General features: G+C 38.9%; 1 protein-coding gene across 1 annotated transcript; it reads right to left on the minus strand.

Annotated features, from left to right (window-relative positions):
• Nucleotides 1-743: 743 nt before the first annotated feature.
• On the minus strand, nucleotides 744-10,627 carry LOC107614408 (MO25-like protein At2g03410). Its single transcript, XM_088495479.1, has 6 exons — nucleotides 10,567-10,627; nucleotides 9,994-10,046; nucleotides 3,036-3,163; nucleotides 2,485-2,578; nucleotides 2,305-2,388; nucleotides 744-761 (listed from the first exon to the last, which is right to left on the minus strand). The coding sequence occupies exons 1-6, from the start codon at nucleotides 10,625-10,627 to the stop codon at nucleotides 744-746; spliced, it is 438 nt and encodes a 145-aa protein (XP_088351605.1).
• Between the last annotated feature and the right edge of the window lie 8,550 nt (nucleotides 10,628-19,177).

Below are 19,177 nucleotides of genomic sequence, written 5' to 3' on the forward strand. Positions count from 1 at the left end.
AAAAAACCGTGACCATAGCTAGTGAAAAGGGTGACCATAGATCTATGGTCACGGTTTTGGACCTATGGTCACGGTTTTTTACCGTGGCCTATTCTGGCGTGGCCATAGGTCTATGGTCACGATTTTTTTATCTATGGTCACGGTTTCTATGGTCACGGTTACAATTTTCAAATTCTGACACTTTAGGCCACGATTTTTAACCGTGACCATAGCCCTATCTATGGTCACAGTTTTTGCCGTGACCATAGCATTATCTATGGTCACCCCTTATTAAAACCGTGACCATAGCCTTATCTATGGTCACCCCTCATTAAAACCGTGACCATAGCCTCTATGGTCACCCTTCCTTAAAACCGTGACCATAGCCTTATCTACCGTGACCATAGGTTATCTATGGTCACCCTATTTTAAAATGTATTTTAAAATGGTGACTATAGGCTGCTTTATTCTATGAGATTTAATTTTTTTTTAAAGTATAATCACATCATAAAAGATGATAATCTAAAAATAAGAAATTCAAGAAATATAAATCATAAAAATTTCATTATAAGCTAGATATGTTTAATTTTTAATCTAAACAACACAAATCAAAATAGAGTATAATTTATCCAATTACATATAATACAGAGTATAGTCTCTTTTCAAAAAAGTAGCTAAAACACATCAAAATATTGCATTTAGATAACGAAGGTCATTGTAAGCCCCATCCCATGTCATATTTGATTTGGAACATATTTGCTTCATCACATCATGTCTTCCTTCTAGCAAAAGAAATACACATGTTAGAACAGAGCAAAAATGCTTTTGATGATGTAGTACATATACAACAAAATAAGGCTATAAGATAAACTATATTTAGTTTCTTGCTTTTAGAACTTTGCAAGTTATACTTGCTGCAGTAACTCATTGAATTTCTTCATTGATCAAAATAAATAAAAAATAGAAAAGAACTAATTTGCATTGTTGATACAGGGGGAACATAAAAAACACGCATGACCAGTGAGACATCCACATACATCACAAATTGAAAGGCCAAGCAATTGTTTTCACTATGAAAAGCCTAGTCTTGTCTTGAGTATGTGTTTGTTTCAGTTTTACAGCCGGTTTCCATATATCAGTATACATGATTCACAATCCTAAAACCTTAACTAGCCTCAAGATGAGACGGGGTCTGGGGTCATCATAACAATAGTAGAATATTAGTCAACTGTAGTTTTTAATACATTGCTATTGACTATTTCTACAATTCCTCATTGATTAGCTATTGCACTTAATTTAATCTTTAGTAAAATATACAATAAGGTGATACAATATCCTAATGACTGTTCCAACAAACTGCAACCTACTAACAATGATCATGCAAAAGCCAGAGTTGTTCAGAAGATATTAAAAACTTCAGGCACCAAAAATTAGAGAATGCATTACAAGCTTGCCAGAGGAACAGAATATCAAATGAAATGCATTATGATGACAATGGAGAAGTCTCAGCAATAAACAACATATCAAGAAGAGATAGGGGAGTTGTAAAGATGGATAATTTTTTGTTGATGTGTGACTTAAAAAAAAGAAGAAAAATAAAAACAAAGACAAATGAATGAAAGAAAACAGCAGGGCAGGGATGTTAAATTATTTAACCATTATTTACTATCAATTTTACGTAAAAATAGACACGAACATATAGGTCTTTGTCATGAGCTAATAAATACAATAATCCTTTAATCAGAATTATTCTCAAATTGAGCCTCTATATATAGGTAACAAGTATCGCTTGAATTTATATGTAGGCATGGAGTTTATCAGCTTTTTAATGGTTGGGCAGATGGCACTGAATATGTAACTCAGTGTGGAATTGTCCCAAGAAACAATTATACCTATACATAATAAAATGAGCACATAATAAAATGAGTTTAGTTTCTATGCATTAGCATTCAATTAACAGCTGTCATTAGACAAAAGAAACCACTTTAATCTACGTACCAGCATCCAATTGGATTAGTGCATACTGCATACAAATTAAACTATAACATAATAGATCATTCAAATGCATTTAAAACAATAATAAAAAAGAATAAAAGCAAAAAGATTTATTGAATACCTAAGGCATGAAAAAATGAGAATGCTTCAAGTGAGGTGTATTTAACAATCCCCTTACGAATAACTAATCCAATGATTAAGCTATTTTAAGAGATAAGATTTGATCTCCTAAGTGTAAATATTAAACCAACATGCATAAGATGTTCTCAAGGTAACTTGTGCTGATTTGATATGTTTGAATCAAATAAATATCTCTAACAGGAAGCAAACCTCATCATAGTGAGCTGTCAAAAATTGATATACTACATTTCCATGCTTAGTGAGAAGATCCTGCAAAGAGTATTCATAGAGATGCTGTATATAAAGAAGTGGCATCCATAACTATATAATCGGCAAGAAAAGTGATGGGAATTAAAGGTAGAGAGAGAGAGAAAAATATTAAGATATGACCTTAAAGGTAAAAAATGCATCAGATGCAACATCAAAGGTAGGCAACTCTACGAATTTAAAGAACAACACAAAGCTTGCAGATTCCAATATGTACCTGGAAAATAAACCATAAAAAAGAGTTAGAACAGCGTAACTCTCTTGCTTCTTGGCTTTTTGGATGCGCTGCATCACAAGAACCAGTCTCAAAGTGTAAATTGATAGGGAAAATCTTTATTGACTTTACATATGAAATATTCAAACTGAGTTGGACCAATGCTGTTTCAACAATAACACCCCTGCTTCTCCCATATTAAATACATCAGCAACAGCAACTAAGTTGAATCCAATTCCAAACTCATAATCCAAATTAAATTGAATTTAGAATCACATCAGCATTCAACAAATTAAATAATAATTCAATTCGAAACCCAGAACACAAACTCAAAATCTTAAAATTCTCAAAATCTTAAAAATAAATTGATAAGAAGTAACGCTTCTGCTGGTGAGCTCGCGGTGACAGGAAGCTTGCGGTGAGACAGAAAAAGTGAGGTGAAATGAAACCAAATATGTACCTAGAGGGCAAACTTGACGGGTCTTGAGCAATCTGCTTGTGCAATGGAAGTGAAAAGCATGGTTGCAAACTCCTGCATAAGTTATCAGCCAAATCAAGCAACAGTTTCAGTAATCCTGAACGGCCAAGCTAGACAGTGACAACAAGAGAAGAACATGAAACTAGAGAAAGGGCCAGTGAATACCCTTTATAATCCTGACTAAAGTACAACATATATCCAATTTCTCAAACAGAAACAAACCAAATGTTCTATCTACCTCTTGAAGAAATTACCTATGCACTATGTCCTATGCTAAACAAAAAGAATTAGGAACCATGACATTATTAAGTATCAATTAGTTAAGCAATCAAAAACATTCTAGTAATGCCAAAATCTTTACGGAGCAAAAGTTATGGCTCTATAAATACATACTTTGACACAACAAATTAAATCATGATCTATTATTTCCCTTGCTTTAAATGAAAAATATTGGCTCCATATTCATTAAGTTAAAAGAATAGCTACAAGTACAGAACAACATATCCTAAATAGAACAAGTTAGACCTTAGGGTTTGGAGTTGATTAAAAAGCCCCTAAAATTTCAGCCAACAATACTAACTCAGACACCCTATTTAACACTAAGTTCTAACCAATAATAAGCTTCACCTTGGCATGAACACCTTAGGAGCTCGGCGACGGTGGAGTTTCTGCCTTCGACAATGGTGGGGGACAAGGGAAACGGCGTTGTGAATAGAGACTTAGTTAAGCTCGGCGATGGTGGGGTTTCTACCTTCGATGACAGTCGGGGTGGGGGGAATAGAAACGTCACAATGAAGAGAGACTGAGTTGAGCTCGGCGATGGTAGGGTTTCTACCTTCCACGACGATTGGGGGTGTGGGGAACAGAAACGGTGCAGTGAAGAGAGATTGAGTTGAGCTCGGCGATGGTGGGGGTTGGGAGTAGGGGTGTGCATGGTTCAGTTTTTCCATAAACTGAACTGAAACTGCACTAAACCATTTTAAATGGTTTAGAAATTGAACCAAACTGCTTTGTCATATAAGAAACTGGTTTTAAACCAGTTTATAATACAATGCACCAGTTTAAACCAGTTCATAAAAATAAAACTGGTTTTAATTAAAAAAACCAGTTTAAACTGGTTTATGCCTAAAACTAGTTTTCACACCCTCTCTCTCTCCCTCTCTTCCTTTCCTCTCTCTTTCTCTCTCTCTCTCTCTCCCCTTTTCTCTCCCTTCCCCCCTCTCTCTCTCCTAGCCTCCCCTTTCTCTCTCTCCCCCTTTTCCCATTCTCTCTCTCTCCTCTCTCTCTCTCCTACCCCCCTCTCTCTCTCCCTCCTCTTTCTCTCCCCTTCCCCTTTCTCTCTCCCCCTCTTTCTCCCCCTTCCTCTCTCTCTCTCCCCCCTTTCCCACTCTCTCTCCCTTCTCTCTCCCTCTCTTCCCTTCCTCTCTCTCTCTCTCCCCTTTTCTCTCTCTTCCCCTCTCTCTCTCCTACCCTCCCCTCTCTCTCCCCCCTCCCCCCCTCTCTCTCTCTCTCTCTCCACCCACTCTCTCTCCCTTCTCTCTCTCCCCATTTTCCCATTCTCTCTCCCTTCTCCTCTCTCTCTCTCCTCTCTCTCTCCTACCCCCTCTCTCTCTCTCCCTCCTCTCTCTCTCTCTCTCTCTCTCTCTCCCTCTCTCCCCCCTTTCCCACTCTCTCTCCCTTCTCCTCTCTCTCCCCCTTCCTTTCTCTCTCTCTCTATCCCCCTCTCTCTCTCTCCCTCTCTCTCTCTCCCCTTTCTCTCTCTCTCCCTTCCATTTTCTCTCTCCTCCCTTTCTCTTTCTCTCTCTCTCTCTCCCTTCTACTTTCTCTCTCCCCTCTCTCTCTAAATCAAAAGTTGAAAGAATCATAAAATATTCACATACTAATAAACTAAAGCATGGTCTTACTTTTTGTTCAATGACAACATTCAAAATATGATATAATATGATACTAACCTAAATGAAGTTAAAATAAACTAATTCAAATCTAACAGACTAACACAATATTGGCCCATTACAATATTCTAATCATCTTCAAGAGAAACAAGCGTGCCAACATTTGTTGAAGAATTTCTCCCTACATAAAAAAAAATCTCATTAATTATAGAAAACTAACAATTAGTAACAAACAAGCAATAAGAAAAAAATATATATTACCTTGTTCAGCTTTTTCAATCTCTTCAAAATTTTCAATTAGTCCAAATGGGTCATCTATTACCCAATCTTGAGTGCATACAAGAGCTTCCACCATATATGGTGTCAAGGAGCTCCGATAAGTAGGGGTGTGCAAAAAAACTGGTTTCACTGAACTGAATTGAAACTGAACTGAAACCATAGTTTTTATGAAAACCAGTTTATTAAAAACCAGTTTTTATGGTTCAGTTTAGTTTTAAACCAAATTAAAACTGGTTTTATTTAAACTCTAAAATTAGTTTTTACATACTCTTTCTCTCTCTCCTTTCACTTTCTCTCTCCCCTTCTTCTCTCTCTCCACTTTCTCCCCCCTCTTTCCCTTCTCTCTCCTCTTTCTCCCCACTCTCTCCCTTCTCTCTCTCTTTCCCCCTCCTCTCTATCTCTCTCCTCTTTGTCTCCCTCCTCTCTCTCTCTCTCTCTCCATCCTCTCTCTCTCCTCTCTCCTCTCTCTCCATCCTCTTTCTCTCCTCTCTCCTCTCTCTCTCTCTCTCTTTCCTCTTTTTTCCTCTCCTCTCTCTCTCTCCCTCCCATCTCTCTCTCTCTCTCTCTCTCTCTCTCTCTCCTTTGCCTCTCTCTCTCTCCCTCTCCCTTCCCGTCTCTCTTCCTCTCTCTCTCTCCTCTTTTTTCCCCCTCTCTCCCTTCTCTCTCCCTTTCCCCCCTCTCTCTCCTCTTTGTCTCCCTCCTCTCTCTCTCTCTCTCTCCATTCTCTCTCTCTTTATCTCTCTCTCTCTCCGTCTCTCTTCCTATCTCTCTATTTCCCTTCTCTCTCTCCTTTCCCTCTCTCTCTCCCTCTCCCTTCCCGTCTCTCTTCCTCTCTCCTCCTCTTTCTCCCTCTCCTCTCTCTCCCTCTCTCTTCCCCTTTCTTTCTCTCTCTCTCCTCTCCATCCCCTCTCTCCCCCTCCCATCTCTCTTCGTCTTTCTCTCTCTCTCTCTCTCTCTCCTTTCCCTCCTCTCCCACTCTTTCCCAATTCATTCCTCACTCTCTCTCTCTCGTCCCTTCTCTCTTCTTCTTCTTCTCTCTCTCTTCCTCCTTTTCCTCGCTCTACCCTTTTTTTTCTCTCTCTCTCTCCTCTCCCTCCTCTCTCTCTCCCCCTCTTTCTTCCCCTCTCTCTCTCTCTCTCCTTCTCCTCTTTCTTACCCTCCTCTCTCTCTCTCTTTTTCCTCTCGCTCTCTCTCCATGTCTTTCCTTTTTCTCCCCTCTCCCTTGCTCTCCCTCCCTTCCCCCTTCTCTCTCTCTCTCTCTCTCCCATTTTGTTTCTCTCTCTCTCTTCCTCTTCTCTCTCTCTCTCTCTCTCTCTCTCTCTCCCTCTTTTCCCTCTCCCATTTTCTTTCTCTCTCTCCTCTCCCTCCTTTCTCTCTCTCCCTCCCTTCTCTCTTCCTCTTTCTCTCTCTCTCCCTCCTTTTTTTCCTTTTCTCTCTTTCTCTCTCCTATTTCTCTCTCCCCCTTCCCTTATTTCTCTCTCCTCTTCTCTCTCTTTCTTCGCCATCCTCTCTCTCTTTCTCCTCTTTCTTTCCTTCCCTTCCTTTCTCTCTTTTCTCTTTCTCTCTCAACCTTCTCTCACTCTATATTCCTCTTCTCTCTCTCTCCCTCTTTTCTCCAAAATAAGAGAGAGAAGGTTGAGAGAGAAAGAGAAGAGAGGGAAAAGAGAGAGAGAGAGAGAGAAAGAGAAAGAGAGAAGGAAGGAAGAGAGAGAGAAGAGAGAAAGAGAGAGAAGGTTGAGAGAGAAAGAGAAAAGAGAGAAAGGAAGGGAAGGAAAGAAAGAGGAGAAAGAGAGAGAGGAGGGCGAAGAAAGAGAGAGAAGAGGAGAGAGAAAGAGAGAAAAAGGAAAAAAAGGAGAGAGAGAGAGAGAGGGAGAGAGAGAGAGAGAAAGAAAATGGGAGAGGGAAAAGAGGGAGAGAGAGAGAGAAAAACAAAATGGGAGAGAGAGAGAAAAGAGGAAGAGAGAGAAACAAAATGGGAGAGAGAGAGAGAGAAGGGGGAAGGGAGGGAGAGCAAGGGAGAGGGGAGAAAAAGGAAAGACATGGAGAGATAGTGAGAGGAAAAAGAGAGAGAGGAGGGTAAGAAAAAGGAGAAGGAGAGAGAGAGGAAGAAAGAGGGGGAGAGAGAGAGGAGGGAGAGGAGAGAGAGAGAGAAAAAAGGGGAAAGCGAGGAAAAGGAGGGAGAGAGAGAGAAGAAGAAGAAGAAGAAGAAGAAGAAGAAGAAGAGAGAAGGGACGAGAGAGAGAAGAAGGAATTGGGAAAGAGTGGGAGAGGAGGGAAAGGAGAGAGAGAGAGAGAGAGAGAGAGAGAGAGAGAGAGAAAGACGAAGAGAGATGGGATGGGGAGAGAGGGGAGGGAGAGGAGAGAGAGAAAGAAAGGGGAAGAGAGAGGGAGAAAGAGGAGGAGAGAGAGAGAGAGAGAGGAAGAGAGACGGGAAGGGAGATGGAGAGAGAGAGGGGAAAAGGAGAGAGAGAGTTAGGAAGAGAGACGGAGAGAGAGAGAGAGAGAGAGAGAGAGAGAGAGAGGGAGACAAAGAGGAGAGAGAGAGGGGAGAAAGAGAGAGAGAAGGGAGAGAGGGGGAAAAAGAGGAGAGAGAGAGGAAGAGAGACGGGAAGGGAGAGGGAGAGAGAGAGAGAGAGAGAGAGAGAGAGAGAGAGACGAAGAGAGATGGGAGGGAGAGGAGAGGAAAAAAGAGGAAAGAGAGAGAGAGAGGATGGAGAGAGAGAGAGGAGAGAGAGGAGGGAGACAAAGAGGAGAGAGATAGAGAGGAGGGAGAGGAGAGGAAAAAAGAGGAAAGAGAGAGAGAGAGAGAGAGAGAGAGAGGAGAGAGGAGAGAGAGGAGGGAGACAAAGAGGAGAGAGATAGAGAGGAGGGGGAAAGAGAGAGAGAAGGGAGAGAGGGGGGAGAAAGAGGAGAGAGAAGGGAAAGAGGGGGGAGAAAGTGGAGAGAGAGAGGAAAGGGAGAGAGAAAGTGAAAGGAGAGAGAGAAAGAGTATGTAAAAACTAATTTTAGAGTTTAAATAAAACCAGTTTTAATTTGGTTTAAAACTAAACTGAACCATAAAAACTGGTTTTTAATAAACTGGTTTTCATAAAAACTATGGTTTCAGTTCAGTTTTTTATTTAAAAAAACTGGTTTATTTAAAACAGTTTCAATTCAGTTCAGTAAAACCAGTTTTTTTGCATACCCCTAGTTGGGAGGAAGGGAAACAGCGATGGTGGAAACTAGGAGGAAGGGAAACTCTGCAATGAGGCGAGGCTGAGTTGAGCTCGATGATGGTGGGGGCTGGGAGGAAGGGAAACGGTGCAGTGAAGAGAGAAAGGGAAACGGCGCAGGAAAGAGGTAGAAGAAGAAGAAGCTCGAAATGGCTAGGGTTCTTTTTTTCCCAAGTTACAAGGGAATAATGGGGATTTTGGGAGGGAGGGGGAAACAACTGCGTTAGGGGGGGGATAATTAAAAAATTAAAGAAAAAATGAAATTAAAAATAAAAAAATAAAAAAAAACCGTGACCATAGACCACCTTAGGCCACCCTAATAACCGTGACCATAGATACTCTATGGTCACCCTTTTTTAAAAAACCGTGACCATAGGCTGTTTTAGGTCACCTCCTAAAACCGTGACCATAGATACCTTTAGGTCACCCTCTAAAACCGTGACCATAGACCCTTTTAGGTCACCCTTTCAAAAAATCGTGACCATAGACCCTTTTTGGTCACTGTAAAAAACCGTGACTATAGACCCCTTTAGGTCACCCTTTTTTGAAAAACCATGACCATAGACCCTCTATGGTCACGTTTTTTTACCGTGACCAAAAAAACTGTGGCCATAGACCCGAAACGTTGTAGTGGCAGGTAGGGTTTTGGTAAATTCTCACCGGTTAAATTAGTATTTGATAAGTGAATTGATGTCGTGATTACTTGTTGATTGAATTTGACTGGATTTATATTGAATTTTGTGATATGTTGATATTTGTGATAAGTTTGAGGTTCAGAGGATTTAATTGCAGCCAGAAACTGAGTTATTCTTATGAATGTGATTTTTGGATTACGATGGGATAATTTGAAAATGTTGGAATTTGTCTGGTTTGATTTATTGGAAATGATTTTGAAAAGAGTGTGGAAAATAGTTTGGATGGAACCCGAGAAGGATGGCGGAGTCCGGGTTTTAGGGGAGATGCCGCCGAAATTTTGTTATAAACCTTAAGAATTTATTTGAAATTTTATTTAGAAGAAAAAGATTGGATTTGAGAAATTGTATTATTTGATTTTCAATTTATTCAGAAAATAGTTATATGTTGGATTTAATTTATTTAAGAAAAATATATATTTTGAGTTTGATTTATTTGGAAAATAATTATTTTACAATTTTAAATTATTTAAGAAAAGTATTATGTTTAAGTTTGATTTAAAAATGAAAAGGGCTTATGTTTTGAATTTGACTCAAGAATTTTATTTGAGGACTTTTAGTGAACCTTAAAAGTAATTGAATTTTTATTGAATGATTTCATTTTGTAATATCTTGGAAATAGTTAAAGAATTAGTTTTAAGGATGAAAGGAAGATTGGTTTTGGTTTTAAAAGAAAAAGAGAAGATAAATCGGCACGTGTGATTATGAAATGATTAAAAGGTCACGAGAGGGTGACAGAAAGTAAATAGTTATAGTGTTGATGCGAACATGTTAAGCCGTGGGTTTATGATTGTACGGAGATGCCCGTATATATGGAATGGCATCCAGGAGAAAGGGGCTCATGCTTCAGTTGGAGAATCAGCACCTGCAAGTTCTTGCAGAAGTCATGTTCGACATACTTCAGCTGGAGAATAGTGCCTGCAAGAAGTAGTAGCTTACAGAGGTTATGTCGCTGGAATTCCTTATCTGACTTGCGAGTCGGATTGCGTTAGGTGCGGGTCGAAACCGACAAATGAGCTCATTACCTGCAATAGGGCCAGACATGCATCATCCTTGTTGTGCATTTACATTTTACTTGATGCGGTGAAATTATTTGTGATTGTCTTCCTGTGTTTATGCATTCCTTACTATTACTCTGAATGGTGGAATTAGATACTTCTCTGTGACACATGTATATTACGTTGTGAACTACTTGAACTGTGGTAATCCTATCTCAACTAACTACCCCCGACCCTACTAAGAACCCCCAGTTGTTACCCCTTTTCTTCCTCCTCTTCAGATGGAGACTGGAGTCCTGTTCTACGAGATGGACCCTCCCTATATATATGAGGATATTGTATAGCATAGGTTTTATGTAGTAGGTGCGGAGATTAGGACCCGTATGTACATTCTACGTGACCACCCCTTCCGTCATCCGATTAACACTCCACAGTTTAACCCCGATATGCCCTACGAGTTCCTGCTGCAGTGGCTCCACCCGGATGCTCCATTTCACCCATTCCATGATGGGCCAATGACTTATTAGCATCCCTATTAGCCTGCGGATCAGGTGGATCCTGAGCCCGAACCCATGGAGGAGCATATACCAGAGCATGTACCGGAGGAGGATATCCCTGTAGAGTATATCTCAGTATCTTCATCCAAGCCATCTTCTGAGGATCGGCTTTCTGCCTCTATTAGTGGACCGAGGAGTGTTGGTCAGACCAGTAGCATGAGTGCCAGTGCCCCTCCGGAGATTATCGAGATATCCGATGATGAGGACGAGGATCTTGAGGAGTGTTCTGACATGATTGTGATCTCCTCTGACGATGATAGCTGATGCCTGGGAGCTGAGGATGTGCCCTTTTGGTAGTTTTTGGGTTAGGATAGCTTTTGTGTTAGTTTCTCACTTTTGGTTAGATTCACTGAGAGCGTAGGGTGTACATAGTTGACTAGGCTAGTTTCGGGCGCCATCTTAGGGGTTTTCTATATGGATCAGGACCTGGAGTGTTGATTTGTACATAGTAGTAAGATGTGAAGGGTTGTATGCTATATATATATGACAGTAGCTTTATATGTATGTATGATCTATGCTATATGTTATGTTTATATATAATGTTGGCCTTGTGTATGTTTCATTTGATTCCTGATAAACCACTATTTTATGGTTTATCTTGTGCTCAATTGAGTGGTTTTTATCAAGTCTTTGCACACTTATTCATACTAATCGCATGTTTTATATTTTCCTTCCTAATCTTGTGCTATGATTGAAAACATGTTTTCTGAACCTTTAAATTACCAAATATTAATTTTCCTTTATACCATTCGATGCCTTGATATGTGTGTTAAGTGTTTTCAGAGATTACAGGACAGGAATGGCTCAGAGGATGGAAAGGAAGCATGCAAAAGTGGAAGGAATACAAGAAGTTGAAGGAACTGCAAAGTTGTCAGCCTGACCCTCTCGCACTAAAACGGTCATAACTTGAGCTACAGAGATTCAAATGAGGCGGTTCTAGTTGTGTTGGAAAGCTAACGTCCGGGGCTTCGATTTGATATATAATTTGTCATAGTGGCCGTACATCTAGGCAACGCGAATGCGTGCTCCACGCGGACGCATCGCAGTGATGAAAAACCAGCGTGGCAGATTTCTTCTCCAGTGATTTTTGGGCTGTTTTCGACCCAGTTTTCGGCCCAGAAAACACAGATTAGAGGCTATAAAGCGGGGGAATCCATTCATTCAACAATTCATACAACTTTCATATACATAATTTTAGGTTTTTAGATGTAGCTTAGAGAGAGAGAGAGGCTCTCTCCTCTCTCTTAGGTTTTAGGATTAGGATTTCTTCTTCTCAATTTCCAGGTTCAATGTTCTTTTAATTTAAGATTCTTATATTATGCATTTATTCCATAATATTTTTCTATTTAAATCTATTATTTGTTTAATTGTTTCCAATTGAATTTTAATTACCATGTCCCCTTTTTTACTTCTTTTATGATTTATGAAAATGGCATTCATATTAACTAAGTAGACTCCCAACTTGATTTTGGAGTTGATTATTATTTGGAGACCCTTGAGTTGGAATACTCAAGAATTAATTGGTAATTAGAAGTTGTTGGCTAGCACTCTAGTCACTACGCTAATCCTTCCCAAGGGAGAGGATTAGGACTTGTGAACAGAAGTTGGCTCCCAACTTAATTTTCCTTTATTTAATAAAGGATAACCAAGTAGAAACAACAACCTATTACTGTTAATCTTGAGAATTCCAACAAGGAAAGAACTTCCGATTAATCTTCTCCGAGTCAAGGCTTTTAATTTAATTACATAAAATCTCTTATTTATTTTTATTGCTTTAATTTATAATTATATCTGTGCCCATTGCCCAAACTCCAAAACCCCCAATTTACAAGACTCATAACCAATAATAAGAACACCTCCCTGCAATTCCTTGAGAGACAACCCGAGGTTTAAATACTTCGGTTATCAATTTATTTAGGGGTTTGTTACTTGTGACAACCAAAACTTCTGCACGAAAGGATTCTCTGTTGGTTTAGAAGCTATACTTACAACGGGAATTTGTTTGCGAAATTCTAAATCAGTAGAAATCCGTTCGTCAAAATGGCGCCGTTGCCGGGGAATTGCAAACGTGTGCCTTATTATTGGTTATTGTAAATATTTTATTTTGCTTGTTAATTTGCTTTTATTTTTGTTTTTAATTTTTATTTGTTACTATGAATTCTCACCCCCATTGCTTTGAGTTTGGTTCCAATGTTGTTGCAAGGAATGGAAATTATAACAGGAACATGCATCAAGGTCAAAACAATCAGAGATGGAAGGAGCCACGAGGATCTGATCAACCCTTTAGGCAACAACCCCCTCCAAGATACCATGGACCACGACCATTCAACAATGCATGTCAAGACAATAGTTATGATGGACCCTTCCGTGACAACCAACCTCCACCAAATTACTATGGTCAAGAGCCGTTCCAGGGAGCATACCAAGATGATGAATATAGTGAACCCCCTTGTAGTTACCAACAAGGCCCACCATATGCTTATGAACCACCTCCTCAACACAACTATGGACCACCATACTCACAAGCCCCCTACTACCAAACACCATCACATGATTCTAATTCTTATCCACCATATCAACCACCCTATGAGCCATATGAGCCATACATAGATCCACCTTAATTCCAACCCAGTTACTCCCAAGGACCACCACCTCCATATACACCACATCCATATCCATCAATCCAAGAGCCTTATGATCCTACTTATGATATCCGAGCAGAACAAGAGTCAAGAGATCGTCTCAAGGAAACAATGGATCAATTTCAAGCAACCCTGCGTCAGTTGGATCGAGCGGTAAACCGAATGGCACCCGAAGCTTTCATGGCTAAAGAATCTCAACTTGAGAACAAGGAATTAAAGTGTGTTGTGCAACAAGTGGAAAAGAGGGAGAGTGATGAACCTCCCTTTTATCATGAACCTTTCCTCCCAAATAACGAGCCCTCACATCCACCTCAACCTTCAATGCATGATACTATTGATGTTCTTCTTCAAGGGTAAAGAGAGATGAAACGGGACGTACTAAAATTCACGACTGCCTTTACCGAGGTAATAAATCGATTAGCTTCCCAACATCTGACCACTCAAGGTACTCCTATGGCTACATGTGAAAAATCAAAAGAAGAGCGTAGCATGAAAGAGACACTAGAAACTCCGATGGACAATAAGAAACATGGCTCTGTATTGGAACAAGTGGAGGAAGCCATAATAGTTGCAGAGGAAGAAGTGGTTGAAGATTTAGGAGATGCTAAACCTCCATGGAAATCTAGAATTATAGAGTACTCCTCCAATAAGATCAAAATTGATGTCAAGAAGGCCAGTGCACAACCTCCATGGCATATTCCTTATGAAGACTTGGATGGGATAGATGAAGAAGTAAGTTCCCTTAGTGACGAAAATCATGCATCAAGTCCTCCTAGTGATAAATCTACATCCGCAAACAAACTCCTTGAGTATGAAGACTCTTCTCTGATTGAGTCTGCAAATGATGTGGAAGTAAAAGCCCTTCGAAAAGGATGGACGGGAGTTGAGTACGCTTTGTCAAGAACGTTGGAGACTTCTCCACCTAGGTTGTCATCTACTCCTTCACTTGAGTGGGTAAAACTTATCTCTGTTCGTCTTCCTATCCCACTTGAGTACGGTATTCTTGAAACGGACGGCTAACTTAGGAACCTTTGTGGCATTAAGCGTAAGAGAAGAATGTTTAGTGGTTGGAGTTGCAAATCAAGGCTTATCAAGGTTGATACTTCAAGAGAAAGATGTAAGGGCTCAACTGGTGATAGTTTGGTTAGATCTAAAAAAAGAGTTTGGTACTCCGTAGAGAATTCAGAGTGCTTGCCACCCAGATGAAACCATGATGATCAACTTGAAGACGGGTACAGAAACAAGATTTGGGATCCAGGCATATATGAGGATCAAATTTGGGAGCTCAAAACTTGTGACAAACTCCATCAAAGCTTGAGAAATTTACTTGGAATTGATAGAGCTTATTGGAAGTCCAAGCATTGGTGGAAGTTTCAGGATGAGTTCAAGCACAAGCCGCCATGACAAGGAGCTCACCAAATGTCCAACTTAAGGACTTTAACTAAAAGTGCTAGGTGGGAGACAACCCACTATGGTATGATCGTTCCTTTTCTAATTTTAATTTTATTTCGTTTTGTTTGTTTTAAAGTTTTGTTTTATTCTATTGAACCTGGAATTATTCATAACCTCCATATCAGCATTTGCATTCTGCATTCTGCATATTGCATACTGCATCAAAAAAAAGAAAGAATGCACGCGACGCGTAAATGTCGCTGACGCATCCGCGTCATAGGTGCATTGGGAAGAAAACAAACTTGAACAGAAAGTCACACAAAAGCGTGGCTGGAGGCGTGCTGAAAGAGCGGAAGATTGATGGTTTAGAAGTTATAGTAAACTCTCGTTGCAAGTATAGTTACTAAACCAAGCAATCAACCTTTCTTACAAACGTTTTGGTTGTCACAAGTAACAAACTCCTTTAAAATTAATAACCGAAGTATTTAAACCTCGGGTCGTCTTCTCAAGGAATTGCAGGGAGGTATGTTCTTATTATTGGTTATGAGTTTTGTAAATTGGGGTTTTGAATGTATAAGATAAAAAGCGAGAATAGTAAATGGCAAGAAAGTAAATTATATTAATTTAAATAAATAATAAAACTCTTGGCAAGGTATCAGCACTGGAAGTCCTATCCTTATCAATTGTGATGAGAATTGGATTTTAATCCCACTTTGTTAACCTCTAACTATGAAGGTAAATCAAGTGGATTAATTAGCTTAATCCTCAGGTCCTAGTCAATTCCTATGGAAAGACTAGAGTTATTGGAGTAACTCCCAATTTCAACCACTGCTTTATTTGACAGCTCAAGTGTTACCAATTACTTAACCAAAGCCAAAAGGAAGAATTCTAAATTAAATTAAAAGCATTCATGTAAATAAAGCAAAGCAAAATTAAATCTGAAAATACCTCGAATTGCATTAATAAAAGAAATCAAATCTAACATGAATATTCATAAATAAAAGGAACATTGAACCTGTGATTGAAGTTGTAAGTTGAAATAATAAAGTTGAAATCCTAATTCTAATCCTAATCCTAAGAGAGAGGAGAGAACCTCTCTCTCTAAAAACTACATCTAATCCTAAAATTGTGAATATGAAAGCTTGTTTATGAATGGATGCATTCCCCCACTTTATAGCCTCTAATCTGTGTGTTCTGGGCTGAAAACTGGGTCAAAAGCAGCCCAGAAATAGCCCCCTGCAATTTCTGTTACGTTCAGGTCGCGGGCAAGTGACGCGGATTGAAGTTCGCAGATGCAATGTGGGCGCGTCATTCACGCGTTCGCGTTGCCTAACTTCGGGGCAGCTATGGCAAATTATATATCAAATCGAAGCCCCGGATGTTAGCTTTCTAACGCAACTGGAACCGCGTCGTTTGGACCTTTGTAGCTAAAGTTATAGCCGTTTGAGTGCGAAGAGGTCAGGCTGGACAGCTTAGCAATTTCTCCAACTTCTTGTATTCCTTCCACTTTTGCATGCTTCCTTTCCATTCTCTGAGCCATTCCTGCCCTGTAATCTTTGAAATCACTTAACACACATATCAAGGCATCTAATGGTAATAAGAGAGGATTAAACATAGGGAACTTAAGGCCAAAGAAGCATGTTTTCAATCAAAGCACATAATTAGAAAGGCAAATGTAAAATCATGCAAATAGTATGAATAAGTGGGTAAAGAGTTGATAAAAACCACTCAATGAGCACAAGATAAACCATGAAATAGTGGTTTATCAACCTCCCCACACTTAAACATTAGCATGTCCTCATGCTAAGTTCAAGAGAAGCTATAAAGATGAAGAGGAATGGTAAAATATATGAAATGCAACCTATCTATATGAAGGCAACTACATGCAAAATGTTTTTATCTACTTGGTTTAAAAATAAATAAGTTCTCCAAGACAAACATAAATCAGATTTCACTAATTCAAATTATACAATAAAAGACAAGTAAACTTGTAAGAAGATAGCTCATGAAAGCAGGGAACATAGAATTGAGCACTGAACCCTTACTGGTAGTGTATATCACTCTAACTCTCAAGTGTCTAAGGTCAATCACTCTACTCTTCTCTAGTCATGCTTTCTAAAATTTGTTCTTCACCTAACCAATCAACAATATTTAATATACCAATGCAAACATCATGAGGTCTTTTCAAGGTTGTAATGGGGCTAAGGTAAGGGTAAGGGTATATGTATATGGCTAAGTGAGCTTTATAAATTGAATCTTTAATTAACCTAAGCTTTCACCTAACATACATATACTCTATATAACTCTAGAATCATGCCTAGCTACCCATAGTCTTCACTTTTGCATTACATACTCATGTATCAATTTTTCTTTAATTTTATCACATATGCATTGATCTTTTATTAACTTAACATTGGGGTAATTTTGTCCCCTTATTTATTTATTTATATTATATATTTTTCTCTTTTTCTTTTTCTCTTTTTTTTAGAGAGACATAAAAACTAGAATAACATATCAATGCATATGAAATTTTTAATTTTCTGTTTTACATGAGTAGGTACCCAAATTTTCCAATATTCAAAATTAGAAACATGATACATTCCCTTATTAACCCAAATTCCCACAATTTCCCCACACTTAATTATTGCACAATCCCTATCTTAAGCTAACCAAAGATTCAATTGGGATATTTAATTATTTTTCTGTTTAAGGCTAATGATGTGGTAAAATACAGAACAAATGGGGATTAAAAGGCTCAAAGTGGCTGACAATGGTGATTTAAAGGGTAGGCTTATTTGGGATAAGTGAGCTAAAATCAAACAATGGACTCAATCATATGCAAGCATGTAAATACACTTAATAATGGATATATAGATTGGAACAAAATATAGATTACAATCATAGAGAAGGAAACACACAGGAATAAAATATTTATGGTTAAATAATGTAACCATATAAATAAGCTCAAATCTCACAGGTTGTGTATTCTTTAGCTCAAAAATCATGTTCCAAATACAACTTTCAAACAAGTTTTAACAAAATTTTTTTTCAATTTAAATTAGTGAAATTTTTCAAAAATAGAGTCCTAAAAAGGAATTTATTACTTTAACCAAGTAGTAACTAAATGCACAAAATCAAATAAACATGCAATCAAATATGCAGATGCAACAATGAACAAATAAAGAAAATAAGATTATTGGTGTTGAAGAGAAGGTAACTAACCCCTGGAAGTCAGTGTCGACCTCCCCACACTTAAAGATTGCACCATCCTCGGTGCATGCTAAGATGTGCAAGTGGACGGGTTGTGGTTCCTCAGCTGGGGCTCTTTTTGTTCCTTTCCTTGCCGGTGGTTTGGGAGTAGCTTTCTCTTTACCTTTCTTGGTGGCCATCTTGAAAAGGGAAGAAGAAAGTAACTTAAATTCAAAGGGATAGAGCAAGGAAGAGAATAGGAGAGGTGGTAATTAATGCACATTAAAAGATAAATGATGTTGACACATGGTCATGACTACATGTGAAAAATCATAAACGGGAATATAGCAGTGCATATGAAGACAATTAAATGCAAGGTGTTTATTGGCATGCACGCAAAGGCATGAGTAGCATAGAGCAAGCATTTAATGTCCAATTTAGATTACCAAGTCATTCATACTAACAATCTGTTTGTAATGACAATTATATTGAATTAATAAAATATAAAAAGGATTTTGTGAAAAGCAAGCATTTAGAGTAGTAGGATAAAAGATATTGCAAAACAGTGCACAATGCCATACGGGCATTTTCACAAACACATAGCATGCATGATAAATAAGCTAATAAAAATAATAAGTTGAACATGCAAGCAACCCTTAAAAAAAAGTAATATATAAGTGTTAAACAAATCTTTAGTAATCCACAAAAATATAAAAAATAATGACCCAAATAAATTTCTAACACCAATGAAAATAATGCAATGAATGAAAGTATGCAAATAAATTAAATGAAATAGAATGGAAGTGAAGAGGGATGAAGAAGAAGAAGAAAGTAAGAAAAGGACGAAGAAAGAATAAGAAAAGATAGAAAAATTAGGATTAGAGAAGAAAAGATAAGAAAATTGGCACTAATCTGGATAGGTTGTGCGACGCTGGCGACGCGGTCGCGTGGGTGACGCGGTCACGTGGTGCGCAATAAGTTCAGGCGACGCGGACGCGTGGGGCACGCGGATGCGTGGCCTGAATTGTGCAATTGGCGTGAGTGCAGCCTCACATTCGCGCAACTCTCTGTTTGAAACTCATTTTGCCAAATCTTAGGGTGACGCAGTCGCATGGTTGACGCGATCGCGTGAATGGCTATTCTTTGAAAAATGACGCGGACGCGTGGAGCACGCATTCGCGTGAGAGGGCTTGGGCTTCCAGCACAAGTCCAGCCCAATTCCAGCTCAACTTTCGGCCATACACCCTTGTTACGTCGATTTACAGGGCCAC

This window comes from Arachis ipaensis, chromosome B8 (assembly GCF_059453495.1).
Source record: "Arachis ipaensis isolate K30076 ecotype BB chromosome B8, ASM5945349v1, whole genome shotgun sequence".
Classification (NCBI taxonomy): domain Eukaryota; kingdom Viridiplantae; phylum Streptophyta; class Magnoliopsida; order Fabales; family Fabaceae; genus Arachis; species Arachis ipaensis.

Excerpts from the sequence above, each read along its gene's own strand:
- LOC107614408 (XM_088495479.1), bottom strand. The coding sequence starts at position 10,627 with ATGGGTGAAATGGAGCATCCGGGTGGAGCCACTGCAGCAGGAACTCGT. Across the intron at positions 3,164-9,993 it reads ACTTCTGCAAGAACTTGCAG|CTTGGCCGTTCAGGATTACT; the intron begins GTGCTGATTCTC and ends GTCACTGTCTAG. Across the intron at positions 2,579-3,035 it reads CCGTCAAGTTTGCCCTCTAG|GTACATATTGGAATCTGCAA; the intron begins GTACATATTTGG and ends TTTATTTTCCAG.